Raw genomic sequence first — 18,507 nt, forward strand, 5'->3', positions numbered from 1 at the left:
ACCGAAGCCTAGTCAGTAAGGGAAAATCCTCCTCCTCAATCGAAAATAATCCGCCATCTTTATCAAATTTCAGAAACATTGCCATTTGACCCTAATTTCTTAAGTACCATGTGAACGCTTAGCAAATATAGTTTAACACACGGGTGCAATGTTTGAATATATGCAAAATTTGCACCCCGTGAGTAAATCAGCGCATGTGAACATCTATTCGTAATTACCATGAAAATTATACAAGTTATAAGATATATGGCGCACTATATCTCTCCAATTAATAAAATTGTCGTACAATTACACTACAGTGTTTTGTTTTTTCTTTTTTAGCTCGAAAATGTTAAACACACATTTAGGGGGGGGGGGGTTCAACACTCGAGTTCGATAGAAAATGAATTACATTTGCCTATTTCTATGCATTTGTAGTCCTAAAACATCAAGTTATATTACCGCGAATATATTGCGAAACATTGTGCGTGTCCCTCCACCCCACCCACCCGAAAAAAGATTATGCGTTTATTGCAAGGTAATACCACCGTCAACATCAATAATGCAACACGTAGGAGATGACCAAATATTGTTTATTTGTGGTTTTCGCCCCATTAAATATCATTCCTCTTTAGACGTTACCAGATGTAGGTGAGATGTAAAGTTTCGACTTCTGCATGAGGCTCAGGGCCGTAACGGTAAAGGTTCTTTAACGTGCCAACGTCTACCGTGACATCTATTTATAAGGTCATAACCGAAAGACCCGTGATTATCACTTCTGAATGTCAAGCGTTTGGTGAAGAAGTAATCACTACCTATGTTACCGTCTTTGGTTTGACGCGACCATAGCACGAGCGAGGCTCGAACTCACGACCTCCATGTCATGAATCAAATCTAACCACTGAGATCACGTGATTAGCTAGACAGTAAAAAACAAATGATGGTGATACAAAAGTATGCATCTAGTCTGCAAATGATTCTTTATTTCAATGATTGTATAAAGTTAGAGGTTCCTCCCATTCTTTGTGTACTGGTATGTAGGGTGAGGCTTTGTCATGTACCCCACAGAAAACATTCATCCCAAAATCATGATTCCTGAAAAAGAAAAAAAAATTCAATAATTACTGTATGAATGATCATTTCCTGTAGCTCTAGACAGGATATGGTTTGAATACGTTCGTTTGACAAGCCGTCCCTCTTCCCTTTCTAAATTTGTTTAGGGTTCCTGAATAAAAATAAGCTGTTACTCGTCTTAATAAAAGAAGAAAACAAGCAGAGGGACGGGGTCAGACTTCCCGATGTCCTGTATCTGCAGACTCCACACTTGACATTATTGTATAGAAAGTTTCTCTTGACTTACATATTTCTGAAAATAAACCGATAACCATTTCTCCCACAAATATACTACCTGATCGTATACGGTAAACGCTCTAGAGATTAAATTACACCAAACACAAGGTCTGAGCTTGTGGATAGAAAGAGTTTAAAATTAAAATACCCCCCCCCCTCGTTCTAGAATGTGAAAGTTTGCCGCCACGTGATGGAGAAACCTGTCCTTATCTATCAGTTGACTAGACACATTTACATTTCAATACATTTATTTACAAATGTGAAAAATTGCTAATTTACAAACAATTGCTGTAGTTATACATACACATATTTACATAGAAGATTTTTTTCCCTCGGTCTACTGATTAACACCGCTAAACAACGACCCGAGTGGGGTACAAACTGGTGTAAATATTCCGATATCTGGAAATTATAATTGAACATCCGTTCGCCCTTTCAAATCGAAACTGAAATTCACGGAACATTAATTATGAAAAGGTCAAGTAAACAGCTTTGGCGGATCTAATGACGGAATTTGAGTAGCTGCTACCACCACCTAAGCTTTATTTTTAATCCGCCCCGAAACAGGTAACTGATTTGTTTGTCTAAAGACAAATTATGTCTATATATGTATTTCATAAATACCCCCTCCGTTATAAATGTATTAATTGTTTACATTAAAAAGTTTAAGTGGCTATGTTAATGGAGTTTGGTTAATTTGCGTAAATGATCGCATTTCCCGTTTAAATCACGTGACAGGACGGAAGGTCTACATATATATAGTGGAGCTGAGCCCGCACATTAAATTCACTCATCATCATCAGGTCAATATACCAGGACGAGGCGGCTGTACAGAGGGCGTGTAGGATATTTACAGGTTAGACATCATTATTTTACAATACGCATTGCACAACAACTAGAATGTAAGAAATGTTTCGGAAAATTGTTTTAAATAAGTAAAATTATTAAGATATGCTTACCAGTGAGCATCTTAATTTCATGTAATTCAGAGCACAGAGGAGGAGGGGATATCTATCTATATTAAACATGTCATGCTCTTAACATATTTTTATTTATCAAAATTGGAATAAGTCTCGCCAATTCTGTAGAAATTAACCCATTCTTCCTTTGTGTATATTTCCTGTATGCTACAAACAAGATTTCTGAAACCTAGACAACCATTTTTTATTTTGTGTAATACATGTACACAGCTTTTAAAGTCAAATTGGAAGATGCGTGCTTGTATCAAGATAAAACCTTGATACATTATCTATTACTAACAAATCAGCATTTAATGTAAATATAAATGTTTTAACCAGTTCAAATTAATATTAAAGCTCATTAATTTCCTTTATTGACAGTAAACTACTCGTGACCCCTGACCCCAGAGATGGACCCGCGTGCTCAGGACGTTCTACTGTGTGACCTCTGTGAAACTGACCCCCTACAGTATTGCTGTGAACATTGCGATATCAATCTTTGTACTGACTGTGTCAGTAAACATCTCTCAGATTCCTCTAAAAAACACAAAATCGCATCCTATCATTTACACAAAAAGTTTACTCCCAAATACTTAAAATGTCTGAAACACGTCGAAAAAGATTGCGAAATGTACTGTGAGAGCTGTCACATTCCTGTGTGTTCTACCTGCATCTCCTCAGGTAAACACAAAGGTCACGATATATCAGATATTCTGGAAAAACTCGGCTCTAAAAAACAACGCATACAAAAAGATTTAGAAGAACTCGAGAAGAAGATTTACCCCCGATATACGGACATTTCCTCCGCTGTCCAAACTGAGAAAGCCGAAGTAGAAACAAATTACGGAAAACTGGCCACAACTGCTGACCAACAAGGAGAAGTCTGGCATCGCGAGGTCACCGCCATTGTCAACAAACGGAAAGCAGACATTGTAGAGATAAAAACTAAGCATCTCTCTCTATTAGATAAACACGCGGATGAAATCACGCACAGAATGACTGAAATCAACCAGGTCATTCTAGAAATGAAAAACATCCTGGACACCAATGACATCTCCTTAACATCAACTTACAAATCTAGAAATAATGAATTCAATAAACTGCCTCCTACAATCAAAGTTACATTACCAAGCTTATCTACTCCAGCAATTAACACAGAAACACTTAATGAGATGTTTGGTTCCTTAACGTCACTATACGTTACAACAGTCAAACCACTGCTTGATGAGCCGCGCGTCACCGCCACCATAGACACTGGGTATAAATATCTAACCAATGTTAGCTGTCTGAGTGAAGATCAAGTCTGGACACGCGGGGAGAACACCATGAAGCTGCTGAACCTCCAGAGTAAACTACTGACATCAATACAAACCAAGTCAGGGGACACACCAACAGACATAGCAGTGACACGGGACGGAGATCTTGTTTATACTGACTATCATGATAACACTATAAACTTAATTAAGAATAAACAGATACAGACCGTGATCACACTACAGGGGTGGAGACCTCTCTATGTCTGCTGTACCGCGGCTAACGGTCTCCTGGTTACCATGATCAGTGATGATGACAAACAATACAAAGTCGTGCGTTACTCCGGCTCCACAGAGAAACAAAGCATTCAGTTTGATGATCAGGGTAGTCCTCTCTACTCATCTGGTGGTTACATTAAATACCTCAGTGAGAACAAGAACCTGGATATCTGTGTGGCTGACTATGGAGCTAGAGCAGTAGTGGTGGTCAATCAGTCAGGAAAACTCCGATTTAGATACACTGGTCATCCCTCTAATACCAAGCAATCATTTAATCCATACGGCATCACTACAGACAGCCAGAGTCACATCCTGACAGCAGACTGTGACAATCACCGTATCCACATCCTAGATCAGGACGGACAGTTCCTCCGTTACATTCACTGTCATTTACGCCGTCCACGGGGTTTATGTGTGGACATCAGAGACAACCTCTTTGTGGCTGAGTTTAACACTGCTAAAGTGAAGAAAATCCAATATCTATAAACACAGTGTTAATTACTTAGCTCTACATAGTGTTAATTACACATCTCTAGAGTGTTAATTACATCTACCAACACAGTGTTAATTACATCTACCAACACAGTGTTAATTACACAGCTCTATACAGTGTTAATTACATCTACCAACACAGTGTTAATTACACAGCTCTATACAGTGTTAATTACATCTACCAACACAGTGTTAATTACATATCTCCATTGTTAATTACACATCTACAAGGTTCTGTGTTGATTACCGTAATAAACATGATGTTAATTATAGTCCTGTGTTGATTACAGCTGTGTTAATTGCACCAGTGTTTGAGATTAACGCCTGCATGGACACTAAATGTGTGTTTGTTTATGAGTGTTTGATTGAACTTTATTTTGTTTGTTATCTGTGTTATGCTTCAATGTATATATTATAGATAAACATGATTTAGTGTACAGTCTTACATTATTACTGTCAGTACAGATAGATAAACATGATTTAGTGTACAGTCTTACATTATTACTGTCAGTACAGATAGATAAACATGATTTAGTGAACAGTCTTACATTATTACTGTCAGTACACAAACGTCCAGCCTCCTTCACAGATCTTCAGATACAAGGTCACAGTCTTCTGTTTATCACGTCAATAAACAACACGTATCTAAATCTCCACAATTCTACAAAATAAACACTCACAAATTAAAATCATAACTAAATGAACCGGTAATTAAGAATTACTCTTTACAAAAGGACAGATTTAGTCTGTTACAACAATTAATTAGGGCCCCTGTTATAAAGGTGGGAGCCCTATAGTGATCAGCCTGTGTGTCCGTACATTGACTGGGCTTAGTCCATTACAATTAATTAGGGCCCCTGTTATATAGGTGGGAGCCCTATAGTGATCAGCCTGTGTGTCTGTACATTGACTGGGCTTAGTCCATTACAACAATTAATTAGGGCCCCTGTTATATAGGCGGGAGCCCTATAGTGATCAGCCTGTATGTCCGTACATTGACTAGGCTTAGTCCATTACAACAATTAATTAGGGTCCCTGTTATATAGGCGGGAGCTCTATAGTGATCAGCCTGTGTGTCAGCTCATTGACTAGGCTTAGTCCATTACAACAATTAATTGGGACCCGTTATATAGGCGGAATCATTATTGTGATTGTCGTCATGGTCTTGACCTTGGAATTTGACCTAATTAAGGCAATATCTTCTGACCTATTTAAGGAAGGGATTTCACATTCTATATGTAGATTTCTTATGAAAAAAATCTTTCATTTAATGCAATAGTTTTTTATGTCATGGCCTTGACATTGGAGTTTGACCCATTTTTAACAATACTGCACCTAGCAATATTGCCTGAATTATAATTATAAGATATAGCATTCATATTTTGTGTATGAATTCATAATGGCAATTCTTTTCATTTGATTCCATGGGTATGTTTTACCTGTGACCTTGGCATTGGAATATGATCCAATTTTAACAACACCTAACCTAGGCAATATCTCCTGTACTAATTGAGGTTGAATTTTCTTGTTTTGTACATACATTCCTTATGACATGACTTTTAATTTGAAAGTATGACCTTTGACCTGGTGACCAAGTTTGACTCAAATCTCCTAAACATTAACCTTGCTCAAAACTTATGAATGGTGAGTGATGACTTTCATATATCTTACGTGCAGTCCTTGTAGCAAGACCCTTTTGTAACAAAGTTTGCGACATTGTTTGTTAGCTCACCGGAGCTGAAAGCTCAAACGAGCTTTTGTGATCACCTGTTGTTCGTTTGTCTGTAATCTTTTTCACATTTTTGAACTCTTCTCCAAAACCACTAGGCCAATTTCAACCAAACGTAGCAAAAAGCATCCTTAACTGAAGGTGATTCATGTTTGTTCAAATAAAGGGCAACTCCCTTCTCCAAAGGGAGATAATCACGAAAATGCAAACATAGATATGGGTCATTTAAAAATCCTCTCAAGAACCACTGCGCCAGGAAAATTGAAATTTACATGAAACCTCCTAACTTAGTGCAGATTCAAGTTTCTTGAAATCAGGGTAGGTTGGGGCCAGAGTAGGGGATCAAAGTGTTATATGTTGATACATATATTATAGGACACATTTTTGAAATATCTCTTAAACTATTGAAGCTAGGGCTTTCATATTTTGTATATACATTCTTTATGGAAATATCTTTCATGTGTTAAACCGCCACGGTGGTCTAGAGGCAGAGGGTTTGCCCCTCATGTAGAAGGTCAGAGTTCGATTCCCGGCTGCGAAAGACCAAAGTCGTTAAAAACAGGTAGTGATAGTTCCATCGCCAAACGCTCTGCATCAGGTGTCAATGTCACGGGTCTTCAGAGATGACCTTATATACGGATGTCCCGTGTCACAGTAAGTGTGGTACACTAAAGAACCCTCACTGTTCAAAAGCCGTAAGAGCCAAACATAGGCTTACATTTGAAGCCCTTCAACGGTCTTGGTGACATCTCCATATGAGTGAAAAATTATCGAGAGGGACGTTAAACAAAATACAATTGATCATCCTTTCATGTTATGCAGTGGCGTGTGATCTTCTGACCTTGACCTGGAAGTTTGACCTACTTTTATCAAATACCTTACCTATACAATATGTTCTGAACTAATTAAGGCAGATCTCCCATATCTTGTAGATATCTTTCTTATGGCAAGACCTTTCATTTCATAACCTGATCTGTGACTTTGTGATCTTGGAGCTGACCTTATTGCAAGAAAACATAACTTTAAATTTATCCGGAACTATTTTAGGTGGGGCTTTTGTATTATGTATATAGATTCTTTATGGCAAGGTCTTCTACACAATAGTGTTTTATCTTTTGACCTTGGAGTTTGACAGGATTTCAAAAATGGTCCCTGACCTATTCAATTTCTCCTGAACAATTTCAGGTAGGGCTTTCATATTTTGCATAGATATTTATAAAGGTTCTTTATGGCAATACCTTATTATTTTGTGAGGTTTCATCCTGTGACCTTGACATTAGAGCTGAACCTATTTTTTTATATATCTGACCTATTCAATATCTTCTGAACTATTGGAGGTAGATCTCTCATATTTTGTATATACCGGTAATATTGATTTCTCACAGTAAGACTTTTATCTCATACTTGGACCTTTGCCAATGTGACCTTGAACTTTGACTTCCTTTCCAGAAAACATAATCTGTTAAATATCTTCAGAATTATATTTCGTGAACTATTTAAGATGAAACTTTTAAATTATGTATTTAGATTTCTAAAGGCAAGGTCTTCATATTATACCATGATATATGACCTTGTGACCTTGGTTTTACCTAGAACAGGAAGACCATGTTAGTCATATTAGTGTTGATGCATCTTGCATGTGAATTCATTTTCAGTTATGCTTTGATCACTTTGGGCTACGTTGGGGGTTATAATATGGGTTCAACATTTTTCCTAGAAAAAAAATGTTTATAAAAAATATTTTTAAAACCACAACAGCTTATCAAAGGTAGAGCCAAGGTAACTCTTGTTCTTTGTTGCCATACTGTTTCACACACACTTCTTGTTGATAGGTGTAAAATTTGATGGATTTGAGAGATAAAGACAGCAGAATAACTTCAAACTTCTAAATTTGGAGATTTTGATATTATGTGTATCTAACATAGAAAAATGGGACGAGTGTAGAATTAGTGATTAGCATTCCCTAGGCGAGTCAGAAATCATTCCTGAAATGATCATACTAAAACAGGAATTACTGAACCCTGTGTAGCTGATTATACCAAAGGTAAGTTTTTCTAAAATATGTCAAACCCCAACGTCAAGGTCACGAGACCAAAAACTTTGATATGAAAAGAAAAACCACGTTACAAGAAATAGATATGTGAAACATGAAACCCCTATTACTAACCATTTAAAAGTGTGGTTTAGGTTAAAATTTCTGCAGACAGATTAAAAGCTATATGTCTCTAAATCTCCAATTATGGCGACATAAGAAAGACAAGAGGCCCATATGCCACATCAATCACCTGAATCCCCTAGGCCCGTATATAAAGAATTTCCCAATATATTTGACTGAAAAAACTTTGATCTCTATTGTGGCTTATTACAAACTTGAATCTGCACTATGACGGGAAGCTTTCATGTAAAGGTAAACTTCTCTAGCCCAATGTTCTTGAGAAGAATATTTTAAAGATTTGCTCTATATATTTGTATGTAAAACTTTGATCCCAAATTATGGCCCCGCCCTACCCCTTGGGCCATGATTTAAACAAAAAACTGAATCTGCACTATGTCAGAAAAGCTTTCATGTAAATGTTAATGTTTCTGGCCTATTATCTCTTGAGAAGATTTTAAAGATGTTTCCTATATATTGGTATGTAAACGTTTGACACCCTACTGTGACCTATTCTACCCCCGAGGGACATGCTTTTAACAAAATTCAATTTACACTATGTCAGAAATCTTTCATGTAATTCTTTACTTTGCATCTACAACCTTAGTCCATACTGTGGCTTCAACCTACCCCTGAAGGCCATGCTGTTTACAAACTTGAATATGCACTATGTCAGGAAGCTTTCATGTAAATCTTAGCTCCTCTGGCCCATTGGTTCTTGAGAAGATTTTTAAAGATTTTCTCTATATATTTACATATAAAACTTTTATCCCCTATTGTGGACCAATCCAACCTCCAGGAGCCATGGTTTTAACAGACTTGAATCTGCATTATGTCAGGGAAAGTGAAATAAATTTCAGCTCTTCTGGTCCAGTGTTTCTTGAGAAGTTTTTAATTGACCCCATCCTATTTATACATTTTTTAAATTATCTCCCCTTTGAAGGTGGCATGACACTTCATTTTGACAAAATTGAGAGCACTTTACCCAAGAATGCCTTTCGCCAAGATTGGTTGATATTGACCCAGTGGTTCTGGAGAATGTCAAAAATGTAAAAAAAAAAAAAAAAATTACAGACGGACAGTCAGATAGATGACGGACAACAGGCGATCACAAAATCTCACTTGAGCTTCAGCTCAGGTGAGTTAACAAAGAGAAGACAGTGCATGGTTTACACTAAAAATTAAGAGCACCCCGCACCGCCCTTTGGAGACAGAATTTGACTAACCAGTTTGATTAACTATTTGTGAGGCCCGGGCTGCTCTCCAGTCTTGTTGAATGACCAAGGTGTTGATCAGAATCTGTTGAAGTCCAGCAGACTGACCTCAGTGTGGTTCCTGGGATATGAGAAGAACTCCATACATCCAATCACCTCCCTATGTTATACCGCTATTTCTTACACCAGTCCAGTTTGACCATCTATCAAAAGAAATTTACAAATAAAGACAATGTAAAATGATAAGAATCCTCCAATAATTGCCTAGGTGTTTGCTTTGTATGTACTTCAAAAAAAGAATATTAATGGTGAAATGTTTCATTCTACACGATTTAAAATGCCTGTTTGTTTTAGGTCCCTATGAGTATCTTTCACTTATATTGAGACGTCACGAGCTGTAGGTGAAGTTAAACATATTTATACCTTTGCATAGTGCTCAGGACTGTATCAGAGAGGTATCTTTAACGTGTTAATGCATGACACAACATGGGACCTCCATTTTAAAGATTACATCAAGCTACCGGTATGTATATATATATTGAAGGCCCTACCATTGAACTACTGTGACTGGTAGAGTTGGGTACCGCAGAAAATAAAGGTACCGTGGTATTTACAAAATACCGGGGTACATACCACGGTATACCGCAGATTTCATCTTTTAATATCATGATTCAATTTTAGTGGATTGTAGTTGTGAATTATTGTATATAATGAGCAGTTATTAGTTTAATGATTGTAAATTGCATTTAATTTATTCATGAATATAAATAATAAGGAAAATATCTAAATTTATTTTGAAACCAGTTAACAGAGCAAAAGTTTAATCCTAACATAAAAGCATATAGTACATACTATATAGCAGTGTCTCTGTATCATGACTAGAATCAACTGTGACAAGACTACCGACTGGAACGACTATCAAAATAACTAATAGGGGGAACCTGTGGAATTTATTTGACACAATCTCAAAGTCTAGAAGTTCTTAGAGTCGCAAATGACGGCGTTCAGAATCGGCAGGAATTTCATTTTGTACTCGCGCGAAGAACAGTGGTTACAAACGCACAAGTCTGCATCTACCATTTTATATTTTTTTAGTCGGGGTTTGCCTAATAGGCGGAGATGGTTTTCGACCCGCATAAACCAAACAACTTGAAAACAAATTTTTTATAATCTATCTGATAATTATTTTAAAATATTTACTTAATGAAATGTTTTCTATTATTTTATTTTTTTTTTATTTTGATTTGTTTTCATATCATTAATAATCAAATTATAGCGTTTTATACTTCGTATGTTTCACCGATTGTGTACAGTTATTAGACTTATCTTTTATTATATCACAACGAGGGAACGATGTAAATAAAGCGAGTCACTGCATACACAAATTTCTTTAGCCTAATGATTTTTTCTTAATATTTTTGCTTTGTTTCAATTCTATATTTTTGTTAAGAGTTATCAGACTTGAATATACCGGTATTTCGCCTCGTGTACCGAGGTACATACCGACACCTCTAGTGATCGGCTGATTGAAAGCGACATTTATGTATTTTAACATTTATATTTTAAAAGTTAAGCTCCTCATACATATTTCAAACATTTTTCAACAGTGACCTTGACCTTGGTCGAGCAATCAATGACATTGAATGTTCAGTGTTACTGTCTGTCATTAGCTACCTTGGATCCATACAAGAGCTTCAAGAGGCTACCTAGTATATAAACCGTGTTATAAATCGGAACTACGAAATACACCACAATCTTATCCAGGGACAATGAATTTTACAAGTTTGGTACACAGTTATATCCTCATTACTATGTACGCCGTCTGGTTATGCAATGTCGAGAAGTCAAGTTAATGTGTGATCATGGTATAAATGTAAAGCCGTTCCTGACCTCGCTAATGTTTTGTACTCAGTTTGGTAACTACTTGTTCAGGCCTTATGAAGAGGATAACATAAGATGTGAAGATAATGAACAATAATGAATCTTATAACTCCTATAAGGAATACAAAATAAAGAGTTGCGCAAACACAGACCCATGGACACACCAGAGGTGGGATCAGATGCCTCAGAGGGGTAAGCATCCCCTGTCGTCAGGTCACACCCATCATGAGCTCCATGTCTTAATCAGGTAAACGGAGTAATCCGTAATCAAAATCAGTGTGACAAGAGCGACCTAACTATCAGTATGAAACACGTTAGCCAACATTTAAACCAATGATAGGTTGTGATGGTAAACTATGCTCATAGGCCACTCAGTCACTTTGACCCTGTTGTGATTTTAAAAAAAAAAATATTTCTCAATCTTCGTTTCCATAACAAGTTAAGACAACATATTATGTCCCCAACCTAGCCCCAAAGGGTCTTGTCATATCCGTGACATAAGGTAATAGAGTCATCGATAAATTATATGAAATACAAGATCTGCCATAACGAAGCTACACTGTACATTTATACAAACAAGAAATGTTTGTAAAACATAAATGCCCTCATGGTGCAGAATTAAAAAGGGTTACACACATGCATCATTTAATTGATAGTAGTGCCAAAACAATTCAAAATATTGAGCGAAAAATACCTTCATATGTCCAGAGTGGATTGACCTTCAGTTTTTGACCATGTGACCCAAAAATCAATTGGAGTCACCTATAGTTTGGTGACATCAAGCAAATGATTCTTAAAATATAGGAGACAAAATATTACTATGTTTAGTTTAACCCTTGACTTTGACTATGTTAACCCAAAATTAATTGAGGTCATCTACTCCGTATGATGTACTAGTATACCAAGGTTAATATCTGTCAAGCAAAGGGTTCTCAAGGCATTGATAATACAATATCTTCCTATGTCTAGAGTGAAATGATCCTTGACCTTTGAAAATGTGACCTCAAACTCATTAGGGGTCATCCGATCCTTACAATGTACCAGTGTGCCAAGAATGATGTCTGTCAAGCAAAGGGTTCTCAACATATTGAGCACACAGTATATTCCTATTTCCAGAGTGGATTGACCCTTGACCTTTTGACCTGAAAATCAACAGGGTTCTTTTCTACTCATAACCAACCCACGTTTGAAACATCTTGATCTAGTGAATTGTTGTCAAGATATAGAACAGACAACATGTGGTCTACCAACCGACCGACAGACCAACAGACAGGTGCAAAGCAATATGTCCTTTTCTTTGAAGGGGGGCGTAAAACATGAAATTCCTACCTTCGACGAGCTTGAATCTACACTCCCTAGGGATGCTTGAATATCATGTGACTGATCATGGCTCTGTTGTTTTTAGAAAATATGTTTAAAGATTAAGCAGTCTTGAATGTGCTTTACCTAAGGATGATTGTTTAAAAAATCATGGCACAGCTGTTATAAGTATTTGATCCCCCTCTAGCCCTGTCTTACCTCCATTTCTGAGGTTGTGAATTAAACAAACTTGAATCTATGCTACCTGGGGATGCTTGCATAGTTACAGGATTGACAAGATGTGTTTGTAAAACACTGATGTTAATGTATGACACAGACAAGTAAAATCTGGCAAGATGTGTTTGTAAAATTTGGCAACACTAACTGTTAAAAAGTTATTGCCAAGGTAGTAAATCTTCGGAAGTCGACTAAATTCCAAACAAGGACATGAGGTCAAGATTTTGGTACAAGAGGAAAAATCTTGTCACAAGGAATACACAGTCATGTTAATAAAAGAAAGCAGAAGAGGTGAGCAAGCTCGCATACCCCACGCTCCAACATTGCTTGACGATGCCTCACATAATGAATGGCAATGCTATGCATTAAATCAAGAACAGGACATACAGACTCAAAATTCTAAGTTCAAAAGGGGCATAACTCTGAGAAAAATTATTGATTAAGAATTTCCTGGGAATATGCACAGCTACACAGTGTGTCCTTATTAACTACAAAATTCGGTTGAGCGGTCTCAGAGGTTTGCGCTGACAAGAACAGGACAACTGTGTTCGAAATTCTAAACTCGAAATTCTAAGTTCAAAAGGAGTATAACTCCCACAAAAATTATTGAATCAGAATTTCCTGGGGATATGCACATCTACACAGTATGTCCTTATTAACTACAAAGCTTTACGAAATTCTGTTGAGCGGTCTCAGAGGAGTAGCGCTGACAAGAAAGGAACTGATGGACGGACGGATGGTTCCCAAATACATTAGGTCATCTGAGTGACTCAAGTGACCTAAGAACAAATGTCTCCCCAGCCCCCCAAATCGAAATTGCTCCAAATTACACCCCCCCCCCCTTTAATGCACTGCATGGTATGGAGAAAGCATGAGCTGGAACATCAACATTATGAACTGCACTTTGTGTATTGAGGAAAAAGATAGTGAAAAGATTCCATATCGATGTGACTGATGCAATTATTTGTAATGCTACAAAACTAATGACTTTTATACTAAGAAAGTCAACATACCTTGGTACAAAAGCAAGAGGTCGAAGGGCCACATCGCTCACCTGAGTCACCTTGGCTCATATTTAAAGATTTTTACGATATATTTGCATGTAAAACTCTGATCCCTATTGGGATCCCAACCTACTCGCGGGGGCCATGATTTTTTCAAAATTGAATCTGGATTAGGTCAGGAAGCTTTCATATGAATGTTAACTTTTCTGGTCTAGTGATTTTTCAGAAGAAGATTTTTAATGATTTTCCCTACATATTTGTATGTATAAATTGATCCCCTATTGTCACCCCATCCTACCCCTAGGGGCCATGATTTTTTACAAACTTGAATCTGCATTATGTCAGGAAGATTTCATTGTAAATTTCCACTTTCCTGGCCCAGTAGTTTTTGAGAAGAAGATTTTTAAAGATTTTTCCTATATATTTGTATGCAAAACTTTGATCCCCCCTTGTGGCCCCATCCTACCCCCCCCCCCCCCCCCGGGACCATGATTTTAACAAACATAAATCTGAAATATGCTAGAAAGCTTTCATGTCAACCTCAGCTTTTCTGGCTCAGTGGTTCTTGAAATGAAAATTTTTAAAGACTTTCCCTACATATTTGTATGTAAAACTTTGAATAAAACAAACTTGAATCTATGCTACCTGGGGATGCTTGCATAGTTACAGGATTGACAAGATGTGTTTGTAAAACACTGATGTTAATGTATGACAGACAAGTAAAATCTGACAAGATGTGTTTGTAAAACACTGATGTTAATGTATGGCTCGTGGCCCCATCCTTCCCCCGAGGGCCATGATTTGAACAAACTTGAATTTGCACTATGTCCGGAAGCTTTCATGTAAATCTCAGCTTTTCTGGCCCAGTGGTTCTTAAGATTTTTTTTTAAAAGACCCCACCCTATTTTTGCATTTTTGGGATTATCTCCCCTTTGAATGGGAAATGGTCCTTCATTTGAACAAACTTGAAAGTCAAGGATCCTTTTGACCAAGTTTGGTAGACATTGGCCCAGTGGTTCTGGAGAAGTCGAAAATGTATAAAGTTTACAGACAGACGACGGACAAAAGGCGATCAGAAAAGCTCATTTGAGTTTTCAGCTCAGATCAGCTAAAAACTTATAAAACGCTCCTCTTTGATCAACTCTAACTTGTAGGATATTTCTTTAACCCTGAGGATCAGAACAATGCGAACATCATTTAATGATAATGAAGTATTGCATACAAGTTAAAGTCTATCTGATAAGCCATATAGGATTAAAAGTGTTCACAAGCTAAGTTACACTTTCCATCCCTCTTAGATCCACCCACTATAACTTGAAGGAAAGTTATTGGATCATCACGTCCTGAAAATATGCACATGTACAAAGGGCAATGAAGCATTATACAAAGTTTCAAGTTTATCCAATAAGCCATAAAGGAAGAGAAATGTTCACAAGATTTCGTGACAAACAGACGGGCCAAATCGCTAACCTGTGTTAAAATGACCCGTATGTGAAGACTTTCCATATATATTTGCATGTAAAACCTTAGTCCCTATTGTGACCCCCACCTACCCCTGAAGACAATGAATTTTATAAACTTGAATCTACATTACGTCAGAAAGCTTTTATGTATATGTCAACTTCTTTGGTCAAATGGTTCTTGAGAAGATTTTTAAAGATTTTCTCTATATACTTGTATTTCTATGTAAAACTTTGATCACCTATTGTGGCCCCAACCGTGGGGGCCATGATTTTAACAAACTTGAATCTGCACTATGTCAGTAAGCTTTCATGTAAATGCCAGCTCTTCTGGCTCTGGTTCTTGAGAAGAAGATTTTTAAAGATCCCCCCCAAGATATTTCTATGTAAAATTTTGATCCTATATTGTGGCCCCAAACCTACCTCCGGGACCATACTTGAACAAACTTGATTCTGCACTACGTCATGAAGTTTTTATGTAGATGTCAGCTCCTCTGGTCCAGTTATTCTTAGGAAAAATTTTTAATAACCTACTGTAATTTTGCATTTTTGTGATTATCACCCCTTTGAAAGGGACATAGCCCTTATTTGAACAATCTTGAAAGCTTTTCACCCGAGGCTGTTTTCTGCCAAGTTTGGTTGAAATTGACCCAGTGGTTCTGGAGAAGATGAAAATGTGAATAATTTACAGACAACAACCACGAGGCTGACGACACTGACACCGACAACAGACAACGGAAAAATTTTGATCAGAAAAGCTCACTTGAGCCTTTGGCTCAGGTGAGCTAAAAATGACATGTCCCTGACAGAGGGGATACTTATTTACCGACTGCATACAATAGGTGGTCTCCAGAGATGGATCAGATGGTAAGAGACCTTCCCTCAATTCTAAAAGACAGGAACTGCTTCTGCAGTCAGGGTGACAACATATCTCAAGGCCAAGAAAGCTGAAAAATGAATGTGGCAATGAGTGCTGGAATGACCAGAATTCAGACATGGAAGTAAGATTTAGTGTAATTCAATGACAATCAATCAATTACATCACTGGTGTTCATGAAATCTGCTGCTACATGTAGAATGTATATAAGGTGAGGGATGGAGTTACAAGTCACACTTTTGACAAATGACTAAATTGGAAGCATTTCAAGACCAATGATTGTTGTAAGGTCATTCATCTAGTCTAAGGGAGATAACTGTAATATCTACCATTCTCTTTACACTTTTGCAAGAAAACTAAATACTTCTCTAACTCTTCTTAGAGTAAATGAGGGTCTCACAGATATCTACACTCAGGTAAGACTGCAGGTTAATGAGGTGTTCAGAAATCACCAGCAGGGTAGGCCAAGCTGTACTGGAAAACTTATCCGGGACCTGGCTACTGTCAGAGGAGAGATGTGGTCTTGTCTTGTCCTTGAACACTGATCTGGGACCTGGCTACTGAGGAGAGGTGTGGTCTTGTCTTTGAACATTGATCTGGGACCTGGCTATTGAGAGGCGTGGTCTTGTCTTGTACTTGAACACTGACCTGGGACCAACTCGGATGAGATTATATTGTCCAGAGTGACAACATATGTGACATTTAGACCAATTTCGAAGTAGACAAGCTGTCATAGTTCACAGGTTGGCCTGAGTCGAGCTCCTGTAGGTGATGATAGGCCAAGGAATGTTTTTCACTGTTTCTTCAGACAAACCCCTACAAGAATCCAGAAATAAAGTCATGACAAAATTGAAAATATACATCATGAGGTGTTATTAGCTGATCGACGTTGAACAATATTCCCTGGAAAAAGCACTATATAAAACCAATCATCATCATTATTATTATTAATGTCATAATTTTGGAGTTTCACTAATTCTGTTCACTTGTTTATCTTGTTAATGCATGCTCAGCATTTATTGCTCTATACTGTTATCACAATTGGTAACGGGATATGTCTGTCAACGTCCTACACTAGTGGTCGCCGATGTTCTCATGGGAATATAAGGGATCATTGTTTATATTCCTGATTAAGGTTAGCCATTATCGGTGCTTTATGATTTTGGCTGGGAACCTTGAAGTTTGAGGGGCATGCCCAAGTTTGAGTCAGTTCTGTATTGGCGTTTAATACAGATGGATGTCAGTTCTGCTCCGTAAGCAGATTAACTGATGTGTATATTGAACTTCAACTATTTGAAGTTGTTCAACATAAATGTTGTGTGTAAATATGTGTATATTTGTAAATAAACTGTAAATATAACATCTGCCTTATTCTTGGACATTAGCACGTTACATTATAAATAAAGTTCCCAAGTGTCATAACTGTTTCAAGCGATGGCACGTACAATAACTATCTGTACTCGGAGGGCAGGGGTGAGACTGTCACACAAGAAGAGCCTCATGGGCCACATCGCTCACCTGAGTCACCTTGGCACATATGAAAGGTAAAGATAAGGAACGGTGATCAATCTCATAACTCCTATAAGCAATACAAAATAGATAATTGGGCAACCAGGGTTCGAAATTACCTCATGGCCGTTAGTCTGGGACTCGTAAAAAAACATGTTGGACTAGTAAACTCTCTATAGCACCAATCCGTACAGACAAGTGAAAATCCGGAAATCAATCTTGAATTGGTTAAGATTTTAGCAAATTTGTTTGAGTCTCTTAGATGTTTGAAGTTATGGTCGATTACCTGCATGGTAAAGTGTTTGTGTGACAATGACATGCAGATCTTCCAAACACATGGAGTGCGTTCGAGACCGCCATTCTTCGCATCACGAGAACGGGTTCGAGTTGCAAGAACTCACACCACCTCTGTAAGTAGTGTGGTCGAAGAACACGTTCGTGCGCACGTTCTAGTCCTTAGTGACTCTTAACACAGGAGTTCATAAAATATAACACTATAGCTCATGACTTGGTCAATCGAGTGAATTCTATTGACTTTATTGATAAAAATTTTGAACACCTGTGACTCTAAGAACTGAGCACGAGAACAATGGGAACGTCGATCTCGAACGCACTTACATGTATGGGCGTTTATAAAAGGGGTTACGTGATTAACTCGGAGGTTACTATATGTGTCTGAAGATCTTGAATGTAAAATGAAGTATGGTGGTCTGAATTGTTTGCAAATGTGATGTGTTTGGTTTGATTAAATACTATTGAAGAAAATGAAGATCATTTCATATGATATACTGGACGGACTAGTGAAATGCTTTGCGGACTAGTGAACATCAATA

The 18,507-nt window shown here is 37.4% G+C and overlaps 1 protein-coding gene and 1 long non-coding RNA gene across 2 annotated transcripts; one reads left to right on the forward strand and one right to left on the reverse strand.

Annotated features, from left to right (window-relative positions):
• Positions 1–920: 920 nt before the first annotated feature.
• Positions 921–1,994, reverse strand: LOC130050897 (uncharacterized). Its single transcript, XR_008799275.1, has 2 exons — positions 1,634–1,994; positions 921–1,074 (listed from the first exon to the last, which is right to left on the reverse strand). It is a non-coding gene; the product is annotated as an uncharacterized LOC130050897 (long non-coding RNA).
• A 90-nt stretch (positions 1,995–2,084) lies between these two features.
• On the forward strand, positions 2,085–4,851 carry LOC125666630 (E3 ubiquitin-protein ligase Midline-1-like). The gene is made up of 2 exons (XM_048899826.2): positions 2,085–2,185; positions 2,670–4,851. The coding sequence occupies exon 2, from the start codon at positions 2,699–2,701 to the stop codon at positions 4,304–4,306; it is 1,608 nt and encodes a 535-aa protein (XP_048755783.2). The 5' UTR covers positions 2,085–2,185; positions 2,670–2,698; the 3' UTR covers positions 4,307–4,851.
• Positions 4,852–18,507: the final 13,656 nt, after the last annotated feature.

The sequence above is a fragment of the Ostrea edulis genome, chromosome 10 (genome assembly GCF_947568905.1).
Source record: "Ostrea edulis chromosome 10, xbOstEdul1.1, whole genome shotgun sequence".
NCBI lineage: Eukaryota > Metazoa > Mollusca > Bivalvia > Ostreida > Ostreidae > Ostrea > Ostrea edulis.